The following is a 26,057-nucleotide window of genomic DNA, read 5'->3' as shown; positions in this document are numbered from 1 at the left end:
CCGTTTTTTTTATATTCTTGTCCAATGTTAAAATCCCAGTCAGGGCCGGGGCGGGCGGAACAAATCCTTCAGCCGCTTCTGCAATGGAGGGTGACCTTTGACCGTTGATCTGGAGGAGCCGGGAAGGAGCAGCTGAAGCCTGTGAGGAGGAGCGGGGGAGGGGCAGGGACGGTGGCGGGGGGGAGGGGCAGGGACGGTGGCGGGGGGGAGGGGCAGGAACTGTGGGGCGGGGCGAGTGACCAGGGTGTGGTGGTCAGGGGGGTTGGGGTCGAGGTGGGGGGGGGGGGGGGGTGGAGAAAGGTGGCTGAGGGTGGGGTGGAGTGGAGTGGGGGGGACTGGGTGGGTCTGGTAACATGAGGGGAGGAGTTGGGTTTGTGGGGGGTTTGGGTGAGGGGTGTTAGGGCTTGGGATGTTGGTGGGAGGTTTGGGAGTGGGGCTTTGATAGCACCTACCAAACCCATCTCCACCGCCTACCAAACCCATCTCTACCGCCTACCAAACCCATCTCCACCGCCTACCAAACCCATCTCCACCGCCTACCAAACCCATCTCCACCGCCTACCAAACCCATCTCCACCGCCTACCAAACCCATCTCCACCGCCTACCAAACCCATCTCCACCGCCTACCAAACCCATCTCCACCGCCTACCAAACCCATCTCCACCGCCTACCAAACCCATCTCTACCACCTACCAAACCCATCTCCACCGCCTACCAAACCCATCTCCACCGCCTACCAAACCCATCTCCACTGCCTACCAAACCCATCTCCACCGCCTACCAAACCCATCTCTACCACCTACCAAACCCATCTCCACCGCCTACCAAACCCATCTCCACCGCCTACCAAACCCATCTCCACCACCTACCAAACCCATCTCTACCACCTACCAAACCCATCTCTACCGCCTACCAAACCCATCTCCACCGCCTACCAAACCCATCTCCACCGCCTACCAAACCCATCTCCACCGCCTACCAAACCCATCTCCACCGCCTACCAAACCCATCTCCACCGCCTACCAAACCCATCTCCACCGCCTACCAAACCCATCTCCACCGCCTACCAAACCCATCTCCACCGCCTACCAAACCCATCTCCACCGCCTACCAAACCCATCTCCACCGCCTACCAAACCCATCTCCACCGCCTACCAAACCCATCTCTACCACCTACCAAACCCATCTCCACCGCCTACCAAACCCATCTCCACCGCCTACCAAACCCATCTCTACCACCTACCAAACCCATCTCCACCGCCTACCAAACCCATCTCCACCGCCTACCAAACCCATCTCCACCGCCTACCAAACCCATCTCCACCGCCTACCAAACCCATCTCTACCGCCTACCAAACCCATCTCCACCGCCTACCAAACCCATCTCTACCACCTACCAAACCCATCTCCACCGCCTACCAAACCCATCTCCACCGCCTACCAAACCCATCTCCACCGCCTACCAAACCCATCTCCACCGCCTACCAAACCCATCTCCACCGCCTACCAAACCCATCTCTACCACCTACAAGGATAATAGCAGCAGATGCTACCACCACCTGCAAGTTCCTCTTCAAACCATTCGCTATTCTAACTTCGAACGATAACCCCGTTCCTTCACTGTCGCTGAGTCAAAATCCTAACAGCACTGTGGGTATACTTACAGCACATGGATTGTAGCGAGTCAAGAAGGCAGCTCACCACCACCTTTTCAAGGACAATTAGTGATGGGCAATAAATGCTGGCCTAGCCTGCAATGCTCACGTCTCATCAAAGAACAAAAAAAATACAGCAGTGTTTTGTGTCTGACTTGCATTTCATGGAATTCATCATTTTTACAGGTATTGTGGGTGGTCGAGTTTAGAAAAGGGGCCCAGAAGACATCCCTTTCTGGCTGCTCCTAGTAAGTAGAATGGGAGAATGTGAAGCGATAGGTGCATAGTATTTATATTGAATGTGAGAAAAGGGCTCTGAATCAATGGTTGAGGAATTGGGATCATGTTTGGGTACTGTGAGTGCCTTCGAGCTAAGAAATGCACACGCGCACTTGTGACATGAATTATGACAGGTGGCATATTGGCGAGGGCAAGAGCGCATGTGCATTGAACAACCCCAGAAGTGTGAAGAGCAAACAGATCATGATGTCGATCGGTGTGCAATACTGATTTAATGCCAGGGGTACCGTTTTGGAGCTCGCACTCCAGCTAATACCCTCTCTTAACCTTGGGCAGCCAAACATGCTTTCAGCTGCAAGAAGGAGCTCCCACTAGTGTGATTTAGAGAGATCATAAACTACTTACAGGTTACTTCCTGTTCGATTTCTTCTGACTGTTGCATTGATTATATAAGCGTTTGATGCTTTCTAATGTTACTTAATGCTGCAGAAATCTACACTGAATATTGTGGCAGGTGCTGCAGGAGCTTTTACTGGTCTCAAGGTTTCTACATAAACCAGTTACCCCTCGACACAGGTGTAATTGTAGGCATTCGCCTTGGAATGCAAGATTCGGAGAATAAACAGAGGTCAAACAGAGCATTACACGCTGTTGGAAGAGGGAGGGGAAGAAGAAGAAGAAGAAGGGTTCTCAACAGGAGGCCATATCTGTTCAAGGTGTCCAGGGAGCAATGTAGCCGCAACTGTGACCTCAGAACAGGGCAAGAATCGTATAGCTAGTGAGTGTGAAAGAGATCGTTGTGATGAATGTTAACGCTCTGGCTGCTTGTAGAGCTGGAGATATTTACAGCATCTCACAGCTTTGCCATCCACTATTGCATAACAGAGGCCACTGAACCTCTCTACACAACGAGAAATAACTACATTTCATTATGTGACTGTTGTGAGTCCCTGCAAGAGCGCAGCTGCCACATGGCAACTCTGTCCTATATCAGAAGCTAAAAGTATTCTATTCCCTCAAGGTCCAATTGGTGTGTGACCATAGACAATGAATGCAGCTCAGGGTATCCTGGCAGCAGTCATGATGCCTTCGTTCTGCACAGTCCGTTGTACCATCTGCATTTGGGCCATAATAGCAAGCCAAAGGGTGGCTAGTGGGTGACCAGGGATATTTGCTGACCACATGGCTGATGACTTGTGTGTAACCCTTGCACAAGTGCATAGAATGCTGACAATGAACACTATGCTGCCACATAAAATCTGATATAACAGATGATTGGCGTAGTGAAACAACATTTCCACGGCCTGGACTGCTCAGGAGGAGCCCTGTGGTGCTCAACAGGGTGGCTCTCAAGATTCATGGTGATCTGCTGCTTAGTGCACAACCTCCTCCTCATAAGGGACAGCCCTTGCCTACAGATATATTGTGACCAGCTGAGGATCAGGAGCATGAAGAGGAGGGGGAGAAAGAGAATCTGGACATCCCCTTTCTGGCCAGGCTCATCTGAGTGTGATACAAGGAACTACAATCCCAATTCCCCATTCACCACATCTTACCTTCCCTCTGACATTGATCATAACAGCATCCTCTTGGCCACGATGAATAACATAAGCTACCAGAAAATAAACATTTCAAGCCAAATTTATAAATGAAATAATGCTGTACTGCATACAAAAGTAAATTACGCTATGCATTCTCTTAGCGTCTGCCTTCCCAATGTCTTTACCTGGCCTAGTGTACCTATGCAGTGCTACTCTCAGTGGCTGCAGCAAGGCTGCTAACATAGAATGGAGGAGATTGCAAATGGCTTTGGAGCTTCTATGTGTCTAGAAAGTCTGGTTGTGGACTGCGCCATCTGGACATGGGGTGCAGCAGCCTGGACTGGCTAGCTGGCTGACAGGCAACAGCAAGGACACTGGCAGTGTGCCGGTGGGGCAGGGTGGGGTCTGCGCGATGGTGGTAGGTAAGGACAAATGCTGTTTGCCTAAGAGAGTTCAGCAGGTTTGTGGACCATGGATTCACTGCCACTCCATCTGGACAATGTGTCAACAAGCCTTGAGTAGAGACTAAAAATAAAAACAAAAAACTGCGGACGCTGGAAATCCAAAACAAAAACAGAATTACCTGGAAAAACTCAGCAGGTCTGGCAGCATCGGCGAAGAAGATAAAAGTTGACATTTCGAGTCCTCATGACCCTTCAACAGAATTGAGTGAAATAAGGAGAGGGGTGAAATATGTGCTAGTTTAAGGTGGGGGGGGGTCGGGGGGAGAGAAGTTGCGGGGGGGTGTGGTTGTAGGGACAAGCAAGCAGTGATAGGAGCAGATAATCAAATGATGTCACAAACAAAACAACAAAGAGGTGTTGAAGGTGGTGATATTATCTAAACGAATGTGCTAATTAAGAATGGATGGCAGGACACACAAGGTACAGCTCTAGTGGGGGTGGGGTGGAATAAGACTAACCGGGCATAAAAGGTATAGATTTAAAATAATGGAAATAGGTGGGAAAAGAAAAATCTATATAAATTATTGGAAAAACCAAAAGGGAGGGGGAAGAAACGGAAAGGGGGTGGGGATGGAGGAGGGAGTTCAAGATCTGAAGTTGCTGAATTCAATATTCAGTTCAGAAGGCTGTAAGGTGCCTAGTCAGAAGATGAGGTGCTGTTCCTCCAGTTTGCGTTGGGCTTCACTGGCACAATGCAGCAAGCCAAGGACAGACATGTGGGCAAGAGAGCAGGGTGGAGTGTTAAAATGGCAAGTGACAGGGAGGTTTGGGTCTTTTGTGCGGACAGATCGCAGGTGTTCTGCAAAGCGGTCGCCCAGTTTGCGTTTGGTCTCTCCAATGTAGAGGAGACTGCAGTGGGAGCAACGAATGCAGTACACTAAGTTGGGGGAAATGCAAGTGAAAAGCTGCTTTACTTGAAAGGAGTGTTTGGGCCCTTGGACGGTGAGGAGAGAGGAAGTGAAGGGACGGTGTTGCATCTTTTGCATTTGCATGGGGAGGTGCTGTAGGTGGGGGTTGAGGAGTAGGGGGTGATGGAGGAGTGGACCAGGGTGTCCCGGAGGGAACGATCCCTACGGAATGCCGCCGGGGGGGTGAAGGGAAGATGTGTTTGGTGGTGGCATCGTGCTGGAGTTAGCAGAAATGGCGGAAGATGATCCTTTGAATGTGGAGGCTGATGGGGTGATAAGTGAGGACGAGGGGGACCCTATCATGTTTCTGGGAGGGAGGAGAAGGCGTGAGGGCGGATGCGCGGGAATTGGGCTGGACACGGTTGAGGGCCCTGTCAACGACCGTGGATGGAAAACCTCGGTTGAGGAAGAAGGAGGACATGTCAGAGGAACTGTTTTTGAAGGTAGCATCATCAGAACACCTGTCCTCACTTAACACCCCACCAGCCTCCGCATTCAAAGGATCATCTTCCGCCATTTCCGCCAACTCCAGCATGATGCCACCACCAAACACATCTTCCCTTCACCCCCCACCCCCCGGCGGCTTTCCGTAGGGATCGTTCCCTCCGGGACATCCTGGTCCACTCCTCCATCACCCCCTACTCCTCAACCCCCACCTACGGCACCTCCCCATGCAAATGCAAAAGATGCAACACCTGCCCCTTCACTTCCTCTCTCCTCACCGTCCAAGGGCCCAAACACTCCTTTCAAGTGAAGCAGCCTTTCACTTGCATTTCCCCCAAATTAGTCTACTGCATTCGTTGCTCCCAATGTGGTCTCCTCTACATTGGAGAGACCAAACGCAAACTGGGCGACCGCTTTGCAGAACACCTGCGGTCTGTCGGCAAGAAAGACCCAAACCTCCCTGTCGCTTGCCATTTTAACACTCCACCCTGCTCTCTTGCCCACATGTCTGTCCTTGGCTTGCTGCACTGTTCCAGTGAAACTCAACGTAAACTGGAGGAACAGCACCTCATCTTCTGACTAGGCACTTTACAGCCTTCCGGACTGAATATTGAATTCATCAACTTTAGATCTTGAACTCCCTCCTCCGTTCCCACCACCTTTCCGTTTCTTCCCCCTCCCTTTTGTTTTTTCCAATAATTTATATAGATTTTTCTTTTCCCACCTATTTCCATTATTTTAAATCTATACCTTTTAAGCCCGGTTAGTCTTATTCCACCCCACCCCCACTAGAGCTGTACCTTGTGTGTCCTGCCATCCATTCTTAATTAGCACATTCGTTTAGATAATATCACCACCTTCAACACCTCTTTGTTGTTTTGTCTGTGACATCTTTTGATTATCTGCAGCTATCACTGCTTGCTTGTCCCTACAACCACAACCCCCCCCTCCACTTCTGTTCTGTTGAAGGGTCATGAGGACTCAAAACGTCAACTTTTTTCTTCTCCGCCGATGCTGCCAGACCTGCTGAGTTTTTCCAGGTAATTCTGTTTTTGTTTTAAGTAGAGACTGTTGGACTTGTATGAAGTAAGATGTGCAAGTCCCTTTGCACATAGCCACAGCAATGCTGGCAGCACTCTGAGGAGCACTCAGATGTTGGGTGGCTGCTGTTTGTGCTGCATGGGATTGGCCAGCAGATTTTGCATCATGTTTGGGTCAACAAGTGAGCAAATAGAGTTGACCACCACTTCCATGCCCCAAACTTTGCGGAGACCCCTGTGTCAAGTTGGTGCTAGACTCCTCCATGCTCTTTGATGTCGACCACGGATTTTCTGGTTGGCTTCCCAATGCACCAAGCATTGTTGTGGATATTCAATAGCGTCCTTCTGGCAACTGCTCCATCAAAGTGCTCATCTGTTTCATCTACAGCAGTACTTGCGCGCAACCTTGCCCTCTGGCAAGCTGGCACTGGTGCTACCCTTGTCCTCTGCCCTGACTGTAGTCCTCTCTTGCCTGGTGTCTCACCACATGCAGGTCCAGCCTATGTTATCCTCTAATTTACACACAATGTCAATATCTGAGCTAGTGGTTGTGAGTGTGAAGTTTTTCCTCACTGTCATCTTGCTGTTCCTCCACTACCTGGCTGGGATATATTTCTTGGTTATCTGAAAGGAGAACAGCTCAAGTTTTGGTGTGGGAAGGAGAGAAAGTAAGAGGTTCATGCGCACGTGATCAGCAGCTTGTAAATCAGAAGAGAGTGTGGAATGAGATGGAAGGTGGAACGTAAGTAGGAAGATTAGGTATGAGGATGCTGTCACCTTTGACTTCAGCCCCCACTGCTGACCAAAGCAATGGCTATCTCAATAAATGCCAGCATCGTCTCCTCAATGGGGGCTTGAACATACCCTGTCCCTCCAGTTAGTTCTTGTTGTCTCTTCTGCACTTCCTTGCCCTGCAAGAAAGAGGAAAGTGTGTCTGTGTTTGGGCTGATGTGGTTGAATATCTGGCAGCGTTTGCAAGCTGTGAAATGTTAGTGTGAGGTTGGCAGCAGTGCTAAGTATGTGAGGGTCCAGTGGAGCATGTGAATGTCAGATATGAATGCAGATTGATGGAAATCGTCTGTAGGTGAATAAGGAGGGGTGGGGTAAGGTGCATTGTGCAGTGTCTGATACTAGTGGTAAAATTTGTAGGATATTGCATTTAAAGATGATGTCACTGACTTTGACCGCCATGTGAAGTAATTGAACTTCTTGTAACTCTGCATCCAGCTCTTGGAGCTTGACTCTTGACATTGCCCTGCATGGCTATCTGCTCCTACAGCCTACTTTGCCTGGAGGGCCTGTGGCTCCCTGTAAATAGATAACATCTCTTCTCCTTTCCACACCTTCTACCATGGCCACTAGTGCAGTGTCTGAAAACTTGGAGCTGACTCTCCCATGTTGTCCTATTCTTCAGAGTCACTTCCTGCATGACTGCCAGCATCTGCTTCAGCTACAATGCACCTCCCCTTTAAGAAATGCAGACTAGCTTTAGTTCCCCCGCCTCCCGATGCATCCGGCCAATTAACAGCACGATTGGTGCTCACTAGATGCTGAAATAATTGAAATGAGCAGGAAGCCTGAAGTTGGGATGCTGCCTGCATCACAAAGAACGGACATGCATTAAGCAAGGATTGCAATCTCCGCACCTATTGGGGGCCATTCTCAACCTTGAGGAAAAGACCACGCCATTCAACCCATTGTCATAGCATCAGGAAGGAGTATTAGGACGGAGGTTGTGGTGCTACTGCAATTGCAAACAAAGTATCTGCCTGATGTAGTCACTGGTAACTGTGGACAGTGTGTATATGACCTGAAGGCTACAATCAGCTCCAGCATACCTGGGTTAGTGAGAGGTTTGCTAATCAGCTCATTGACCACAATCGCTGTGTTGGAAAACTCATGAACTTTGACAAGACCGGCCTTGGCTATGATGCCTTTCACAGTTAAATAGGCCACACTTGCTTGCCATCTCAATTCACACAGATTGACCACTTGAAAGACAAGCCACTAATGGAATTTGCCCAGACATGAATCACTGGCCTCGAGCGGCACTCTGTAAAGGGAGAAAATATTACAGCTGGCGAGGCCTGTGGGAGCAGGCTAATATTTTTTTTTCTCATCAGTTGATATAATGCACTGTTTTATGTTAACTTTGGGTGTTCAAATTGCATGCCATGATGGGAGAGTTCATGTACCTGTACTGGAGAGTAGAGTCAAATTCCCTATCATCGCACTGAATTTTATATACATTCTGGGAAGAAAATAATTTTAGAACTTGTAAAGTGGACAAAGGCAACATTAGCAGTTCTGAAACTGAGATCCCTTCCTGGCCTTTTGCAGATTACTGTGGACGTCAGGAGCAACAGTGACCAAAAAAGATGCAAGAAAAGCGAAACGTTCAGATAATAGAATGGAAAGACCTGGATAAGAAAAGATTCTACTGTATTGGTGTTGTTATGGCTCTGTCGCTGCGACTTACGGTGTATCCAGCCGCACTGATCAGGACAAGGCTTCAGGTACAAAAAGGGAAGAGTCATTACCACGGCACTTTTGATGCATTCTTTAAAATCCTGCGAGCCGAGGGTGTACGAGGACTTTACAGAGGGTTTCCATTGAACACATTGACCCTAATCTCTGGCCAAGGGTATATTACTACCTATGAGCTGGTACGCATGTACGTGTCCAACTACAGCAATAATAATGCCATTAAATCGCTTGTAGCAGGAGGCGCGGCGTCGCTTGTGGCACAGAGCATCATAGTGCCCATTGATATCATATCTCAGCACCTGATGGTGGCAGGCCACGATGGGGACCTTGGCAGGTTCAAGCTGTCGTCAACTGATGGAAAATACAAACGAGCATTTGGACAAACGCAGGAGGTTATCACTCAGATTTTCAGGATTGACGGCCCAAAAGGGTTTTACAGAGGATATTTAGCCTCCTTGTTGACGTATATTCCTAACAGTGCAGTGTGGTGGCCTTTTTATCACTTCTACGCAGGTATGTAAGGCTATAATTCTCTCCCTATCATGACCTCAGCTGCTAATCATTACACCTTATAATAATTTGGAAAAGGCTTTTTTAACTATTTGTATATGGTGTAACTTAGCATGTCAGAATGAATTTAGTAAAATCTAAAACAACTCCTGCCCTTTGTCAAGTTCTACTTCATTGGGATATTTTAGTTCTAAGACTAAGGTCAGGTTCCCAAACTTTGAGCTTCATCCAGGCTTGATTCATCACAATACTGAAAGCAGTGTTCAGCCGTTAAATGTTTACAGCCATTCGATAAACATGGTACAATATATAATATTGAATTTAATAGGACACAGCTCCTGCATAAAAAGTGTAACGGCACCAATTAAAATGCTGGTATGTAGCAGCTACCTGCTAGTGTCATGGTAATGATATGCGACAATATCACAGTAACTGTTAACAGTTAACTGGCATTTAAACAGTTAAATTCTAATATTGCGGTAACGATAAATACTGATGTGTAATGGTTATGTACCAGTGCTGCGGTAGCAGTTATGTGCCATGTGCCACTGTTACAGTAACAGTTATATGCAAGCCCCGCAGCTACAGTTACATGCCAGTGCCATAGTAAGAGTTAAGTAACAATGCTGCTGCGGTATCAGTTAAATGGCATTGTTGTAGTAACATTGAAATGCTATTAGCAAGGGTAATGGTAATGTGCTGGAGTCATGGTGGCAGTCAAATGCCAGTGCTGCAGTAATGGTCACACGTCAGTAATGATTACATACCACTGCCAGAGTAATGGTTAATTACCATGGTAACAATGAAACACCAGTAGCCGCGGTGGTTAAATGCCAATGCGACAGTAACACTTACACAAGTGTCGCAGTGACAGTTAAGTGCTGGTTCCTTGTATGTAAGAACATATAAACTTTCTCAGTTCTTTAAATTCTACTTATTTCATCAATTCCATCTACATAGAAACTTAATAAATTTACAGCGTACAGGAGGCTATTTGGCCCATTCTGTCTATGCCAGCTGAAAAAGAGTTATCCAGCCTAATCCCACTTTCCAGCACATGGTGTCTGTAGCCCTGTAGGTTACAGTACTTCAAGTTCATATCCAAGTTTTTTTAAATGTGATCCTGGTTTCTGCCTCTACCACTCTTTCAGGCAACAAGTTCTAGACCCCTATCACCCTATGGGTGAAGACATTTCTCCTCAACCTTAAATTTATGGCCCCTGGACGTCGACCTCTCTGCTGATGGAAACATGACCTTCCTACCCACTCTATCTAGCCGCTTTAGAAGCTTATACACCTAATAAACCTCCCTTCAGCCTCCTCTGTTCCAAAGAAAATAACCCCAGCCTATCCAATCTTTCCTTGTAGCTAAAATTCTCCATTCCTGATAACATCTTCATCACTCTCTTCTGTACCTATCTGGTGCGATCACATCCTTCCTGTAATGTTGTGAGCTGAATTGTACACTGTACTCCAGCTGTGGCCCAACTAGTATTTTATACAAAAACAAAAATAGCTGGAAAAACTCATCAGGTCTGACAGCATCTGTGTGAGTTAACGTTTCGACTCTTCATCAGAACTAAAGAGAAATAGAAATGAGATGAAATATAAGCTGTTTGATGGGGGTGGGACAGGTGGAGCTGGATAGAGGGCCAGTCATAGGTGGAGGCAAAGAAGAGATTGCTAAAGATGTCATAGACAAAAGGACAAAGGGGTGTAGACAGTGGTGATATTAGCTAAAGGATGTGCTAACGGACTCGAAACGTTAACTCAGTCTTCCTCTCCACAATTGCTGTCAGACCTGAGTTTTTCCAGCTATTTTTGTTTTGGTTTCAAGATTTCCAGCATCCTCAGTATTTTGCTTTTATCTTAGTATTTTATACAGTTCTAGCATAACCACCTGCCACCACTCCCCCCACCCCCTACCCCCAGTCCCTGTGCATGTTTTAACCATATCCTTCAACCTATTCACTCCCTGACATGCATCCAACTGTCACACTCACATTTAGGCTGTCTGCTGAAATACCTTTCTCTCGTAGCTTGCTCCAGAGCACTGTTACCTTCCAGACACCAAAGGTTTACCTGAATTCTGTTCTTTCTTTTGATGCCCTCATTTTTTGCTTGTCTCTCTGGCATTTGACTTTTTCTCCTAATTCTCCTATCACTAAGTTCCTTGAACGATTTGAAACCCTTGTGCTGTCCTGCTCCTCTTCACACTCTATAATCGTTTTGATTTAGTCAGAGTTCAGTTTTATTGTTTCCACTAGCATTCCTTTAAACACTTTGCACTTTTCTGCCCTAGACCTTTCAATCATCTTGATGTTTCATTTAACCTTTTCTTCATTCGTTTTGTCCTCCCAATATTTTTGTGGTAAATCCTCATGAACATTTCTCTTCTAATCATCCAAGACTTGCTCACTTCTGATATATGCATCAGAAGTGGATTATTAATAGAGTAGATTCAGGATACAGACCACAAGAAATGAGTGGGAAGCACCTGTGCCTCAAATTTAGAAATGACATTTAAACTAAAAAGGGTTTTTTTGGGGATAAAAGCACTGAAGCACACAAAAAGCCAGAGAGAGTCTCAAACTAATTAATTGTACTTTGTAACCATTTAACTTTGTCAGGAGTCCTTGTATTACAATTCTTTATTGTATATTACCTATTACAGTTTACAAAGTCTGCAGAAAAACCTATCATATGCTTGTGATATTAGTGCAGGGTAGCTGAGTGAAGAATCTTCTGATTGTATACATCTAACCGTGGGCTCCTTTTCTTGTGTCTGAATTATAGAGCAGCTGTCAAAAGCAGTTCCCAATGATTGCCCTCATCTGCTCCTTCAAGGAATTGCTGGACCAATGGCAGCAGTCACCGCATCTACACTCACCAACCCAATGGATGTAGTCAGGGCTAGGGTTCAGGTGAGGATACTTTTTGAAAAAAAATTCATTCTCTGCATATATGTGTCGCTAGCAAGGCCAGAATATATATCCCTAGTTGCCCATGAGGAGCGCTGCAGTCTGTGTGGTGAAAGTGAGGGCTCAAGGATTTTAACCTAGCAACGATGAAGGAATGGTGATTAAAGTTCAAATGGAGATAGTGTGTGATTTGCAGGGGGAGACTTGCAGGGGAAATTTGCAGGTAGTGTTGTTCTTATGTGCCTACTGTCCTTGCCCTTCTGAAGCTTGGGGGGTTTGTGAGGTGCTGCTGAAGGAACCTTGGCAAGTTGCTGCAGTGCATCTTGCATATGGTAGTCACTATTGCCATGCTGGTGGTAGAGGGAGTGAATATTTGCCCTGGATCATTGACAGCAACTTTAGTTCTTGTGAAAAAGGTCAGTGATCTAAAGGGGCTGATATTTTAATGTAATGATCATGAATCTCCTCTGTTAGCTTAGTGCGTAACTGCACCACTCAGTGCAACACTGAACTGCATAGAGCAGAAAGGCTCTGGGTTTATTCCCAGTTTGTACAGAGTTATCTAATCGAAGACAAAGGTATGCTGAAAGGGTTATCCCTGGGTTAAGAAGTGAAAGTCTTTCAGAACTCCTCTTCCTGTTTGCTATCTTTTTAGCTCCTAATTGTCTAGTGATCAGCAACAGGTCATCCTGGACATGACACTTACTATCGGAAAGATAAAATCTCAAGAGAATAAAGCCTGTTCTATCAGGCTCTGCAAATACTGTGAACAAGAGTTTTACAAGTTACTAATCTCAACTCAAGATCATAATTTCTGATGTAATTTGTTTCTGTGTAATAGGTTATGACATTGCACAGATGTCCTATTATCTCCTATGCTTTTACATTTGTTTTAACTTTTAGGGGAGAAACACTGCAACATTTCAGTAATTTTTGGAACATGTCTTTTTCAAAAGTCAAGCATACTTTTTTTTTAATTCATTCATGGGATGTGAGCTTTGATGGCTGGGCCAGCATTTGTAGCCCATCCCTAGTTACCTTTGAGAAGGTGGTGGTGAGCTGCCTTCATGAACCGCTGCAGTCCATGTGGTGTAGGTACGCGCACAGTGCTGTTAGGAAGGGAGTTCCAGCATTTTGACCCAGCAACAGTGAAGGAACGGCGATATATTTCCAAGTCAGGGTGGTAAGTGACTTGGAGGGGAACTTCCAGGTGGTTGTAGCTTTCCCATTTATCTGCTGCCCTTGTCCTTATGGATGGTCATGGGTTTGGAAGGTGCTGTCTAAGGAGCCTTGGTGAATTCCCGCAGTCCATCTTGTAGGTAGTACACGCTGTTGCTACTGTGCGTCGGTGTTGGAGGGAGTGAATGTTTGTGGCTGTGGTGCCAATCAAGCAGGCTGCTTTGTCCTGGATGGTGTCAAGCTTCCCAAGTGGGAGCTGCACTCATCCAGGCAAGTGGGGAGTATTCCATTACACTCTTGATTTGTGCCTTGTAGATGATGAACAGTCTTTGGGGAGTAGGGAGGTGAGTTACTCGTCGCAGGATTCCTAACCTCTGACCTGTTGTTGTAGCCACAGTATTTATATGGTTAGTCCAGTTCAGTTTCTGGCTAATGGTAACCCCAGGATGTTGCTAGTGGGGGATTCAGTGATGATAATGCCTTTGAACGCTAAGGAGTGATGGTTAGATTCACTCTTGTTGGAGATGGTCATTGCCTGGCACTTGTGTGGCACGAATGTTACTTGCCACTTGTGAGCCCAAACCTAGATATTGTCCAGGTTTTGTTGCAATTGGACATGAACTGCTTCAGTATCTGAGGAATCTTGAATAGTGCTGAACATTGTGCAATCATCAACGAACATCTCCACTTCTGACTTTATGATGGAAGGAAGGTCATTGATGAAGCAGCTGAAGGTGGTGGGGCTGAGGACAGTTCTCTGAGGAACTCCTGCAGTAATGTCCTAGAGCTGAGATGATTGACGTCCAACAACCACAACAATCTTCCTTTGCGCTCGGTATGACTCCAACCAGTGGAGAGTTTTCCCCCTGATTCCCATTGACTCCAGTTTGCTAGGGCTCCTTGATGCCACACTCTGACAAATGCGGCCTTGATGTCAAGGGCTGTCACTCTCACCTTGCCTCGGGAATTCAGATCTTTTGTCTATGTTGGAACCAAGGCTGTAATAAGGTCAGGAGCTATGTTGACCTAGCAAAGCCCGGACTGGGTATCAGTGAGCAGGTTATTGCTAAGCAAGTGCCGCTTAATAGCACTGTTGATGACCCCTTCCATATTTTATTGATGATTGAGAGTAGACTGATGGGGCGATAATTGGCCGGGTTAGATTTGTTCTGCTTTTTGTGTACAGGACATACCTGGGCAATTTTCCACATAGCCAGGTAGATACCAGTGTTGTAGCTGTACTGGAACAGCTTGGCTAGGGGCATGGCAAGTTCTGGAGCACAAGTCTTCAGTACTATTGCCGGAATATTATTCAGTGCCTTCAGCTGTTTCTTGATATCATGTGGAGTGAATCAAGTTGGCTGAAGACTGGCATCTGTGATGCTGGGGACCGCCAGAGGAGGTCAAGATAGATAATGCACTCAGCACTTCTGGCTGAAGATTGTGGCAAATGCTTCAGCCTTATCTTTTGCACTGATGTGCTGGCCTCCGCTATTATTGAGGATGAGGATATTTGTGGAGCCTCCTTCTCCAGTGAGTTGTTTAATTGTCACCACCATTCACGACTGGATGTGGCAGGATTGCAGAGCTTAGATCTGATCCGTTGGTTGTTGGATTGCTTATCTCTGTCTATCACTTATTTTTTGGTATGCCTGGTGCACTCCTCATTGAACCAGGGTTGATCCCCTGGTGCATTGAGGGATATGCTGGGCCATGAGGTTATAGCTTGTGTTCGACTACAATTTTACTGCTGCTGATGGCCCACAACGCTTCATGGATGTCCAGTCTTGAGTTGCTAGATCTGTTCAAAATCTATCCCATTTAGCACAGCAGTAGTGCTACACAATACGATGGAGGGTATCCTCAGTGTGAAGGCAGGACTTCTCCTCCACAATGACTGTGGGGTGGTCACTTCTACCGATACTTTCATGGACAGATGCATCTGTGGCAAGCAGATTGGTGAGGATGAGGTCAAGTATGTTTTTCCCTCTTGTTGGTTCCCTCACCACCTGCCACAAATCCAGTCTAGCAGCTATGTCCTTGAAGACTCAGCCAGCTCGATCAGCAGCGGTGCTACCAAGCCACTCTTGCTGATGGACATGGAAGTCCACCACCCAGAGCACATTCTGCACCCTTGCCACCCTCAGTGCTTCCTCCAAGTGGTGTTCAACATGGAGGAGCACTGATTCATCAGCTGAGGGAGGGCGGTACCTGGTAATCAGCAGGAGGTTTTCTTGCCCTGATGCCCTGTTTGACCTGACGCCAGGAGACTTCATGGGGTCTGGAATCAATGTTGAGGACTCCCAGGGCAACTCCATCCCAACTGTATACCATTGTGCTGCCACATCTCCTGGGTCTGTCCTGCAGTGGGACAGGACACCACCCACATCCCTTGATGCTCTGACCTCCAGGGATGGTGATAGTGGTGTCTGAGAAATTATCTGTAAGACATGATTCCGTGTGCCTGACAATGTCAGGCTGTTGCCTAACTAGTCTGTGAGATAGCTGTCCCAATTTTGGCACTAGCTCCTAGTAAGAAGAACTTTGCAGGGTAGCCACAGCTGAGTTTGCTGTGTCCAGGTCCGTCCAGTTTCATTCCTTTTTAGAAACTTTGTAGCAGTTTGATACAACTGAGTGGCTTGCTAGGACATTTCAGAGGGCATTTAAGACTCAACCACATTGCTGTGGGTCTGGAGTCACATGTAGGCCAGACCAGGCAAGGACGGCAGATTTCCTTCCCTAAAGGGCATTAGTGAACCAAATGGGGTTTTACAACATTCGCCCATGATTTTTATTGAATTCAAATTCTACCATCTGCCGTGGTGGGATTCAAACCCAGGTCCCCAGAGCATTACCCTGAGCCTCTGGATTACTAGTCTAGCGACAATACCACCACACCATCGCCTCTCCATACATGCTTGCTTGTGAAATGCAATGCAAGAAATTTCAAGGAGACTAATTTGAATGTGTTCAGAATCAGCCCTGGGCTCCCTTCCTGATCACAGGAAGCCTGGTGATGGATAAGGCTGTAGCCTTAATGCTCTGACCTGCATTCCCTGCAAATGCAGTCCATCACTGGGATTGCAGAATTGGCATTTGTGTATCCCCTTTCTGGCCATTTAAATGCTATGATTGACTGCAGATTTCATATTTTAAAAGTGAAAGAAATGGATAAGCCTAATTTGAGCATTTCTTCCACTTTTATCAGTGTTCAAAATACAATAACTTGGAATCTTATTATAGAGAAAAGGACAGAAGCAATTTGTCAGTTTGATCAATAATTCTTGTATTAATTGGTATTGGAATTCCTATCTCCAACATATAAACAGCCACTTGAAGCTCCCTGTAGTACCATGGCTGAATAGACAGCAGTGTTGTATTGAACCAGGTTGGGAAGGTCCCATATGTAATTCCTGTCCTGTGCTATTAGTCAAACTTAGCTATAGGAGTGAAGTTCCTACAGCTGGTGTCTGTGGGCGGGGTGGGGGCAGACTAGAGCTGTTATTTCAATTACTCATCACTGTTGTCCCCCCTTTGAAAGTGGTGCTCAGAATTATATTGCGTTGAAACGGCCTCCATGGTTGAATAGCCAGTTGGCACTGATTGCTCAGATTGATGTGTAAGGAATGTTTCCATGGGTGAGCTAGTCTGGAGCCACTGCTATCCATTGCTGCATAACAAGGCACCAAGCACTGCCTTCAGAAAGTGTCAGATAACAAAAGGAAAGGGACAAGGCACTGTTTTGTCAATATTCATAGAGCTTAAAGCTGCTTTTATATTTATCTGATCCTGGGGCCCAGTATTTTTGATCTATCCCTTGAAATTTTATGTCTATCTGTTTTCAAAATCACTCCATACAGAGATTGCTTGATTATAAAAATGGACCACTCATTTATCCTTTTGTGGGGTGTTCACTGAATTACCATTGAGACCACCTATGGCTTTTTGCTCTCCCTTAGTAATCTTGTTGAGAACTTCACTAGAATTCTCATTCTTATGAATGAGGCAGAATTGTAGGGGAAGAATAGTGGTTTCATTCACAATTATTATTCAGGAAGATTTAGTAAACCTTGGTGTTTAGGCAGTGGATTTGCCAAATGACTTTAAATATGGGCACATCAGTTTGCAATTGAGTATAAACTGAAAACACGAGGACAAGCCATTTTGGTTGTGCCAAGACATTTTCACTGTGCAATTCTTAAAACACATTCAAGTGTAAGAGATTTGTTGGAAGGATTTAATGCAAAGAGGCAATGCAGCCCATTCGCCACCTTAACCATCCCATCCGCCCCCTCTACCATTGTCACACTGTCTGTACTGCCTGCAGGTTGCATTGCAGGAACCTTTTAAGAATTCTTTGACAGCATTTCCCACACCAGTTGACACAGCCTCCTAGGAGGACAAGGGCCACAGGCAGAGTGGAATGCCATCACCTCCAAGTTTCCCTCCAAGCCACACACCATCCTGACTCAGACATATGTCACCCCTTCATTGTTGCTGAGTCAAAATCCAAGAACTCTCTTCCCAATAGCATGGCAGGTGTACCTACACCACCTAGGCTGCAGTGGCTGACCACCACTGTCTCAAAGTCAACAAGGGATGAGCGATAAATAGTCTTGCCAGCAATGCTCATACCCCGAGAAATAATTTTAAAATAGTGCATTGTCACACTGAAAATATTGCATGTAGTTTGTGTCATCAGAGTTGAGGAAGATAATGAATACTATCAAAGAGCAATTAGGATAGTTTCCAAGCTCTGAGCTCAGAATGAAGGTTGCCATGTAAACATTGGTATGTTTCTCTCATTGTTTTAACTAAACTCTCCATAACACGGGGAGTGAGTAACATTGAGAACCAAGTGACAGACAAGATCTCACAGTAGCTTAAATGGATGCTAAATGTCTAACCTTAAGTATAACCTATTGACTGATACAAGTGTCACTGGGTTACTATTAAGGAAAAACATAGGGAAGAATTTGCCTTTTTAAAAAGATATCCAAATCTAAATTTGATGAATAAAATGAACTTGTGCATTGGGAGGGAGAGACGCTGATGAGTAAAGAACAAGGTCAGGACCAAGCCACCCATACACTAGATTTTCCTGACTGCAATGATTTGCTTGTTTCCATTCATATTTTCTGTTTCAGGTGGAAGGGAAGTCCTCGATAATTATAACCTTCAAGCAGCTTCTGAGAGAAGAAGGTCTGTTGGGCCTGACCAAGGGATTGTCAGCTCGTATCTTATCCTCAGCTCCAACAACTCTCCTCTTGGTGGTTGGTTATGAAACACTGAAGAAAATAAGCCTGAGGCAAGAGCTAGTGGAATCAAGACATTGGTAGTTGCCTGTGAGCCTGGATCTAATAGAAACAAACAAGTTTCTATGATTGCTATTAATGCAATTGTAAAGCTTTGGTCATCTTACACATATACTCACTGTTTGAAATTTTAAACTCCAGTGATGATGCAGGTGCTACACTAAGGCAAAGGACCCGGTATTCTAGAAATGAACTTTTTCCATTTTTAAGTTGTGCAGTATTATCACACCCCAATCAAAGACTCATAGTCTCTGATATTCTATAATCCTGATCATAAATCTAGGGTTTTAATGTATGCCTGAGCTGGGAATCAGATTATGAAGTGCGGTTAGTGCAGCTGATGGTGAATGTGTAATATTCTCATACTGCTTTCTTTTGAATTATGGAAACATCTGGAAATCTATTGATAATGGTTTTCAAAATTTTGGCTTTCAAAACTTGGGATGTGTTGGAGAGGATTTTAAGCTGCATTACAGAAGGCTGCAGCACTACCAGTTTCAGATCTAACACTGGTGGTGGTAAAGATAGGTAGTGAGTTTATAAGATTTCTTGGCACCGTATATGAGCGCATTGGCACCAGTGAAATTTCCTTTCCTTGCAAGCCCCACAGTATATCAGTGTAAATAGACTAAAGCTGCATTCACATTGTAAGATGAGAATAGAGTGAATCACTCTCAAAATTGTTACAGATTGGGAAAGCTAACTTGTACAAGCTCCTCAAACTCAATCTTATTTCTTTACTTAAGTCTGCTGAAACTGGTGCTTCAGTAACCCACAGTGTTACTCAGACAGCTCTGATCAGTTTTATTTTTTTTTAAAAGTCACAATAGATTCTGTGCATTTAATGGAAATTTAATTTGTATTTATCTGAAGGTTAATAACGTACTTGTGGGAAAGTAACTAGTGTTTTCATGAAGCTATTACTTCTGACACCTACGAATTAAAAAAATGGCAACTTCAGTATTTCTCTTTGACCCCCAGTGACTTTTTACAGGACCATGTGTATCTGCTGGTAGCACAAGATCAGAGGACAGGGCTCATTGGACTAAAGCACAAAGCTGTAATTCGGTCCCATTTTAAAGTGAGACACTTTACTCTTGCTTTTATTCTCATTATAAATTCCAGCGCCCACATTTATAATGGGAAATACCTGTCACAGGATAATTATACGCTCCTGCCGGTGGTGCAAATTACATAGAATTTACAGCACAGAAATACATCATTCTGCTCAAATGGTCTATACAAGTATTTATGTTCCACACGAGCTTCATCCCACTCTACTTACTTCATGTCACTCTATCACCACCTCCCCTATTTTTTTCTCCCACATGTGCCTATCTAGCTTCCCCTTAAATTCTGAAAACACAACATGTTTACAAAGTGGTAAAACACAGCAAAGGCATGAGGCCTAACATTTTTAATTGATCTTCCCTGGAATCATGGCCAAGTGTAGACTGGGGTGAAGCAAGGATACTGGATAAGGAAATAAATAAATAGGCCAGGTCATGTAGACATAATTCAGTGCCGCTTTTAAAGTCATACATTGTGTCCCTATTTTTATATTTCAATTGTGAGCTCCTCTGTTCATATTTGTAACAGAAGCTCTTCATGGAAATTTGGCCCTGTAATTTCCCAGTTCCTCCTCCTCGCAAAGGATCGCTCAGTACACAAGGAGGCCATTCAGCCCATTGTGTCTGTGCCAGCCTTTTTGAAAGAGCTGTCCAATGATCCCCACTCTCACAACCCTCGCTTTTTCCCCTTAGCCCTATAAATGTTTCTATTTCAATTATTTATCCAATTCCTTTTTATAAGTTACTATTGAATCTGCTTCCAATGCTCTTTCAAACAGTGCATTCCACATATTACCAGCTTCCTGCATTCAAAAAAAAAAATTCCTGATATCTTCTCTGATTCTATTGCCTTAAATTTGGATACCAATGCTCCTACCACTGGAAACAAAATGAGAACCATCAAAGCAGTTCATGGTTTTGAACTCTTTTATCTTTTTCACCTTCACTGCTCCAAGGAGAACAGACCCAATCTCTTTAATCTTTCCATGTAATGAAGTCCCTCATCTCTGCTATCATCCAGGTAAATCTTCTCTGCACCTTTCCAGGGCCTGGATAACCTTCCTTAAAGTGAGCTGCCTAGATTTGGACAAAATACTCCTGCTGAGGCCTAACCAGTGATCTTTAATGATTTAGTATAACTTCCCAGTGAAGATTAGGAGGTAGAAGGCTCCGAACTAGACAAACATGTTCAAATCCCTCCATGGCCTCACCACCCCCACCCCTCCCCCTTCCATCTCTGTAACCTGTAACCTCCTGTAGCCCCATAATCCTCTGAGATATCTGCATTCCTCCTACTTTGATGGCTTATTCATTTCCAATTTCTCTGCTCCACTATTGTTGGCTGGGCCCTAAACTCTGAAATTCCCTCCCTAATCCTCTCCACCTTTAAGATGTTTCCTAAAACCCACCTCTTTGACCCAGCTTTTGGTTACCTAATATCACCTTGTGCGGTTCAATGGTAAATTTCTGTCCAATTTACCCTCCTGTAAAGCCTCTAGGGCTGGCTTTACGACATTGAAGGTGCTATATGTGCAAGTTATTTTTGTAATTGCCACCACAGCCATGGTGAGAAGGTATAACTGGCATGTTTACATAAGCAGTTCCCATTATAAATGTAGGCAAGTGAATATATAATCAAAGAAGTTCAAGGAGTGCACAGGATACAGGAAAATGGTGAGCAGGGAAAGACCAGCTGGCCTATCAAGCCTGACCTATGGTTGATGATCTTGTGTTTCGATTTCCACATTCCCATCTAACCCCGATAACCTTTTGATTCCCTTGCCTAAAAAGAATCCATTTACCTCTGCCTAAAAAATATTCAATGACCCCGCCTCCACCTTCTGAGGCAGAGAATTCCAAGAAAAAATTCTCCTCATCTCTGTCCTAAAAATGCGACCTCTAGTTTTAAAATAGTGGCCCCTAGTTCTGGACTCATCCACAAAAGGAAACATCCTTTCCATACCCTCCTTCTCAAGGTGGTTCAGGATCTTATATACTTCAATCAAACCATCCCTCAATCTTCTAAACTCCAGTGGAAACAAGCCCAGTCTGTCTGACCTTTCCTCATAAGACAACCCACTCATTCCAGGTATCAATCTAGTAAATCTCCTTTGAACCGCCTCCAATGCATTTACATCCTGTAACTAGACACCGCTTAATGCCCACCTCCCCTAATGCCCATCCCCACTGCCATGTAATTTCCTGGGAGCGGCAAGATACATCCAAGGGTTAATAATAAAGCTGGTAATACATTCCAGAGGCTTTCTGGGAAAGAAGCATAGCCTAACATCTACTCTATTCCTACTTTAGTGTCAATCTTAAATAATCGACCTAGATAGCTCTGAAGGAGAGTCATACGGACTCAAAACGTTAACTCTGTCTTTCTCTCCACAGATGCTGTCAAACCTGCTGAGCTTTCCCAGCATTTTTTGTTTTTGTTTCAGATTTCCAGCGTCCGCAGTGTTTTGACTTCAACTTATAGATATGCATTTCAACTCTTCCTAAATTTATAAACCACTATCAAGTTGCCTCTAAGCCTACACTGCTCTAAAGTTAAAAGAGACCCAACTCATTAAGTCTGTCTGAATAACTAAAGCTCTTCAAGCCAGAAATCATACACAGCCCTTGTCTGAACCTTTTCCAAGAGCCTCATCACGCACTATCTGTGGGCACCAAAACCGAGCACAGTTCTCTCATTGAGGTCTAACCAGTAACCTGTTCAGCTTTCAGGATTCCGCTCAGTTACACTGAGGTAGTTCCAAGCTTGTTGTATTGTCATAAAGTCAGTTAATCTTAAAAGGGATAATCAGTTTATGTTGGAGCCTATTCATTCTAATGTAATTACAGTTCAATCATTTATTGGACACTATTCTGTCATACAGAGTCTACTAACATTAAACATAAATGTGCCATTGATGCTGACGTATAAGTCGACCTTTGAAGCCTCGAAAAATCCCTCCAAAAACAGGCCCATCTTTGTCATTCACCACACGGGGTCTGCTCTGTGTGGGCGTGTCTTAAATAAAGCGAGATTCAAAATCTATTTTAGTTTAATGACACTTGTTTCACGTCCAGTCTGTTTTTCCAGCATCTCCAACACTATTATCATTCATAAAAACAGTGAACAGTAAGAGGCCAAGGGTCGATTTCTGGGGGGCAGTAACAACTTGTCTTCAGCCTGATTCATATCATTTGATTACAACTTTTTGGATGCTCTAATTCCCACTGATACTGTAGATTCCAGTTGCAAAGTAACTTAGAGTGAGGTACCTTGTAAAAGGCTTTCTGAAAGGCAGGTAAGCAATATCTGCTATATTTCCCTCATCCATCAACTAGTAACTTGTTTTAAAAAAAAACTTGAGCTAGTTTGTAGGGTGCGACCTTGTTTTCTAGAAGCTGTGCTGCATATCTCTAACGGCCCTTTCTCTTTCCAATCATTAAGGGCATCTTCAGTCCTTCAAGCGTCTTCCCAATGATGGATGGCAGCCTAGTGGACCTCCACCAGCTCTGATTTGTCCTGTTTTGAAAGTTGGAACTACATGAGCTAACCTAGAGGAACAATCCCTGCCTTTATGGAAGGTATAGGCAAGGGGCTGACAGAGCTACTCTCCCAGCTCTTTCATACTGTTACAAGATTTTAAATTAGATACAGGTTATACTCTGTCATGTGGAATGCATTAAAAGGGCAGCTCTAATTCTGGTATAAATGAAATAAGGCAACCACTAGCTCCACCAAGATAAGAGTGTATTTCACGAGTGTAAATTGAGGAAGATAAATTAGGATAAGCTTCGATATTTTGGTGCATGACATTATCTCAACTCCTCCCAGCATTACACCATTTGGCTGCATATGTTACAGACCTCTCCATTTAATGTTAATATGACACTTTATTAAAGTAGGGTTGTAGGTGAGACATTAATATGTCATTAACCCCAATGCTGCAGCTGCTACAGAAACTGCACTGAACTCTAGGCTTGACATACCTGTTTCTGTATTAGCACCTTGTGGTTTCCAAAAGTAAAATGCTAACTGCCTGATATTTTTAATCATGGCTTTGATCAAATCCTCCAACATGGTACTGTACAATTATTTTTAAACCACTGACAAATCCTTTACCGGTGAGATATCATATTCCTGCTGCACAGAGCATTTTAGGTGCAAACTGTACTGATTAAGATTGCTGCATGCACATTTTCAGGTAGCATCTGAACAGTGTTCATCCAATAGTTTTAGTCCAGTGAGAAAATTGCTGACTGCTTACTGGATTTGTTTCCCACAGCAGTGCACAGTGTACCTGTGCAGGTTGTTCTTGTTAACCTGAATGGTGGTTAAATGTTTGACGTATTAAAGATAAACCTTTCTGTCTTTGTGATTGATTGTGTGACCATTCCTGAAAATGGGGTTAATGGTTTTAACATTTGTCTAGCTGGTTCGTGCTTCACTCCGATGAGATGATGTTTCAATTGAATTTGTCACTCTTCATGCACCTTTTGTATTCTGTGGGAAAAGAAAATCCAGCCTCATTGGCTCTCGGGAAACTATAGGGTCAATTTTAACCTGATTTGAAGGGCAGTAACCCCATGGGATCCAGCTGAACGTTGGTCATACGTCCCCCGCAAAATTACAGTCCTTTCAGTGCCTTGGAAAATTAAATCGAGTGAGACAATACAGCCCATTCCATTAGTTTCCCCACTGGTTAGCCAAGTTAAAATTAACCTCTTTGTACCTCACACACATGCACAAAGTTGTTAAACCCCTGCAGCTGGTCAGAGTTACGGCAGTCCCCAACACCTGCACCATTGGCTGTTCATTTTTCCCCAGCTGAACAGCTTTGATCTCTGCTCCTTGTCCTTTTATTATTGGGAGGGTGGATTTCCCCAGGATTTAATGTCCATCCAGTGCTATCATTATCAGAACATGAATCTGAATAAAAGAGTTGCGCAGTATATTCCTTTTATTGTCTTTGAATCTGGTGGATCACCTGAATGCAGACCACTGAGTGGAGGAGGCGATCACATAGCATCCCTTCCAATTTTCTGTCCAGTGAAGTTATTGAAGGGTCTGGCAGATGCCAACCCTGGAATATGGTGCCTGCCCCCCACCCCCAATCTGCTACTAATTGGTGTTATATCAAGGCAAGCCAAGTGCAATAGGAGGAAAATCTACATTGTGAACAATATTAGTCAGTGACCAGCAGTGCAGTTGGCATCATCCATTCATACCATAAGCATCCATTTAAAAAAAAAACATGAAGCAGAGCCAAGGCAGTGCGCTGAACTGCTAAAAGTGGAATTCTTATTACATTCTCCATCTTGACCCCTGCTGGGCTGATCAGGCAGACAAGGACTGACCAGGTCTTCCAGAGTCCATCTTACTGGAGTTACAAGCGGCATTCACCATTGACCTACCAGGATATAAGGCTCAGGGTTAGAGGACAATAAAACATCAGTAATTTGTAGCAGTCCATTTAGCATTTCCACAATTTGGTGCAGAATAAATAGGTATATTTACAGGGAATATGGTAATCTGCTACATCATCACATTGTGAGGCACTCATTTCAGATGCTTTGGTGAGATTTAATTAAGCTTCACCCCTGATCCTTGGAACATGAATGCTCTCTGCCCAATATATAGCAGGGTAAATAACAGTAGCAAACACTGAGCCATCTTGCAATTCACCATTACAAGGGGACAATCGATCAGGAGGTACTTCAAATAATCTTCACAGTAAAAAGCTGTTTCCATAAGTGGGCAGAGGCTCCTATGAATTAAAACTTGCATTCACATGTGCGTTGTAAGTCAGATAGGACACCATGGAACTGATAATCATCCCTCATTGATAATATACTGCACCATAGGCTCATGGGATATCAATCACATTTGGCTGGCTATTTCTAAAGGTAGTAAGTCTGGAATGTGCTGCCTGGGAGGGTGGCGGAAGTGGGTTGCCTCACATCCTTTAAAAAGTACCTGAATTAGCACTTGGCATGTCACAATATTCAAGGTTATGGGCCAAGTGCTGGTAAATGAGATTAGGTAGGTAGGTCAAGTGTTTCTCATGCTGGTGCAGACTCGATGGGCCAAAGAGCCTCTTTTGCACTGTGAGATTCTGTGATTCTGTGAAGTATTATCAACATCCTGGGAGTTTACCATTGACCAGAAACTGAACTGGACTAGCCATATGAATACAAGAGCAGGTCAGAGGCTAGACATTGTGCAACGAGTAACTCACCTCCTGACTCCCCAAAGCCTCTCTATCATCTACAAGGCACAAGTCAGGA

At 44.7% G+C, this 26,057-nt stretch overlaps 1 protein-coding gene across 5 annotated transcripts; it reads left to right on the top strand.

The window, feature by feature from the left end:
- Positions 1-2: 2 nt before the first annotated feature.
- slc25a44a (solute carrier family 25 member 44a) lies at positions 3-24,141 on the top strand. Of its 5 annotated transcripts, XM_041178309.1 has the most exons (6): positions 59-141; positions 1,843-1,904; positions 8,634-9,293; positions 12,087-12,214; positions 18,538-18,725; positions 23,218-24,141. In XM_041178309.1, the coding sequence occupies exons 3-6, from the start codon at positions 8,672-8,674 to the stop codon at positions 23,249-23,251; spliced, it is 972 nt and encodes a 323-aa protein (XP_041034243.1). In that variant the 5' UTR covers positions 59-141; positions 1,843-1,904; positions 8,634-8,671; the 3' UTR covers positions 23,252-24,141. The 5 variants fall into 5 exon arrangements, with proteins under 5 accessions (XP_041034244.1, XP_041034242.1, XP_041034245.1 ...); XM_041178310.1 differs by lacking the exon at positions 1,843-1,904 and having other exon boundaries at positions 3-141; positions 18,538-18,698; XM_041178308.1 differs by lacking the exon at positions 1,843-1,904 and having other exon boundaries at positions 3-141.
- Positions 24,142-26,057: the final 1,916 nt, after the last annotated feature.

Source organism: Carcharodon carcharias, chromosome 32 (assembly GCF_017639515.1).
Source record: "Carcharodon carcharias isolate sCarCar2 chromosome 32, sCarCar2.pri, whole genome shotgun sequence".
Lineage (NCBI taxonomy): Eukaryota > Metazoa > Chordata > Chondrichthyes > Lamniformes > Lamnidae > Carcharodon > Carcharodon carcharias.
The sequence above is the reverse complement of the archived record's forward strand: the minus strand, read 5'-3'. Positions and strand labels throughout refer to the sequence as shown.

What these genes read in the sequence shown, in the direction of transcription:
- slc25a44a (XM_041178308.1), top strand. Translation starts at nt 8,672, where the DNA reads ATGCAAGAAAAGCGAAACGTTCAGATAATAGAATGGAAAGACCTGGAT. An exon ending in TTTTTATCACTTCTACGCAG is followed by an intron (nt 9,294 to 12,086) that starts GTATGTAAGGCT and finishes TCTGAATTATAG; the next exon opens with AGCAGCTGTCAAAAGCAGTT. An exon ending in CTAGTGGAATCAAGACATTG is followed by an intron (nt 18,726 to 23,217) that starts GTAGTTGCCTGT and finishes CCAATCATTAAG; the next exon opens with GGCATCTTCAGTCCTTCAAG.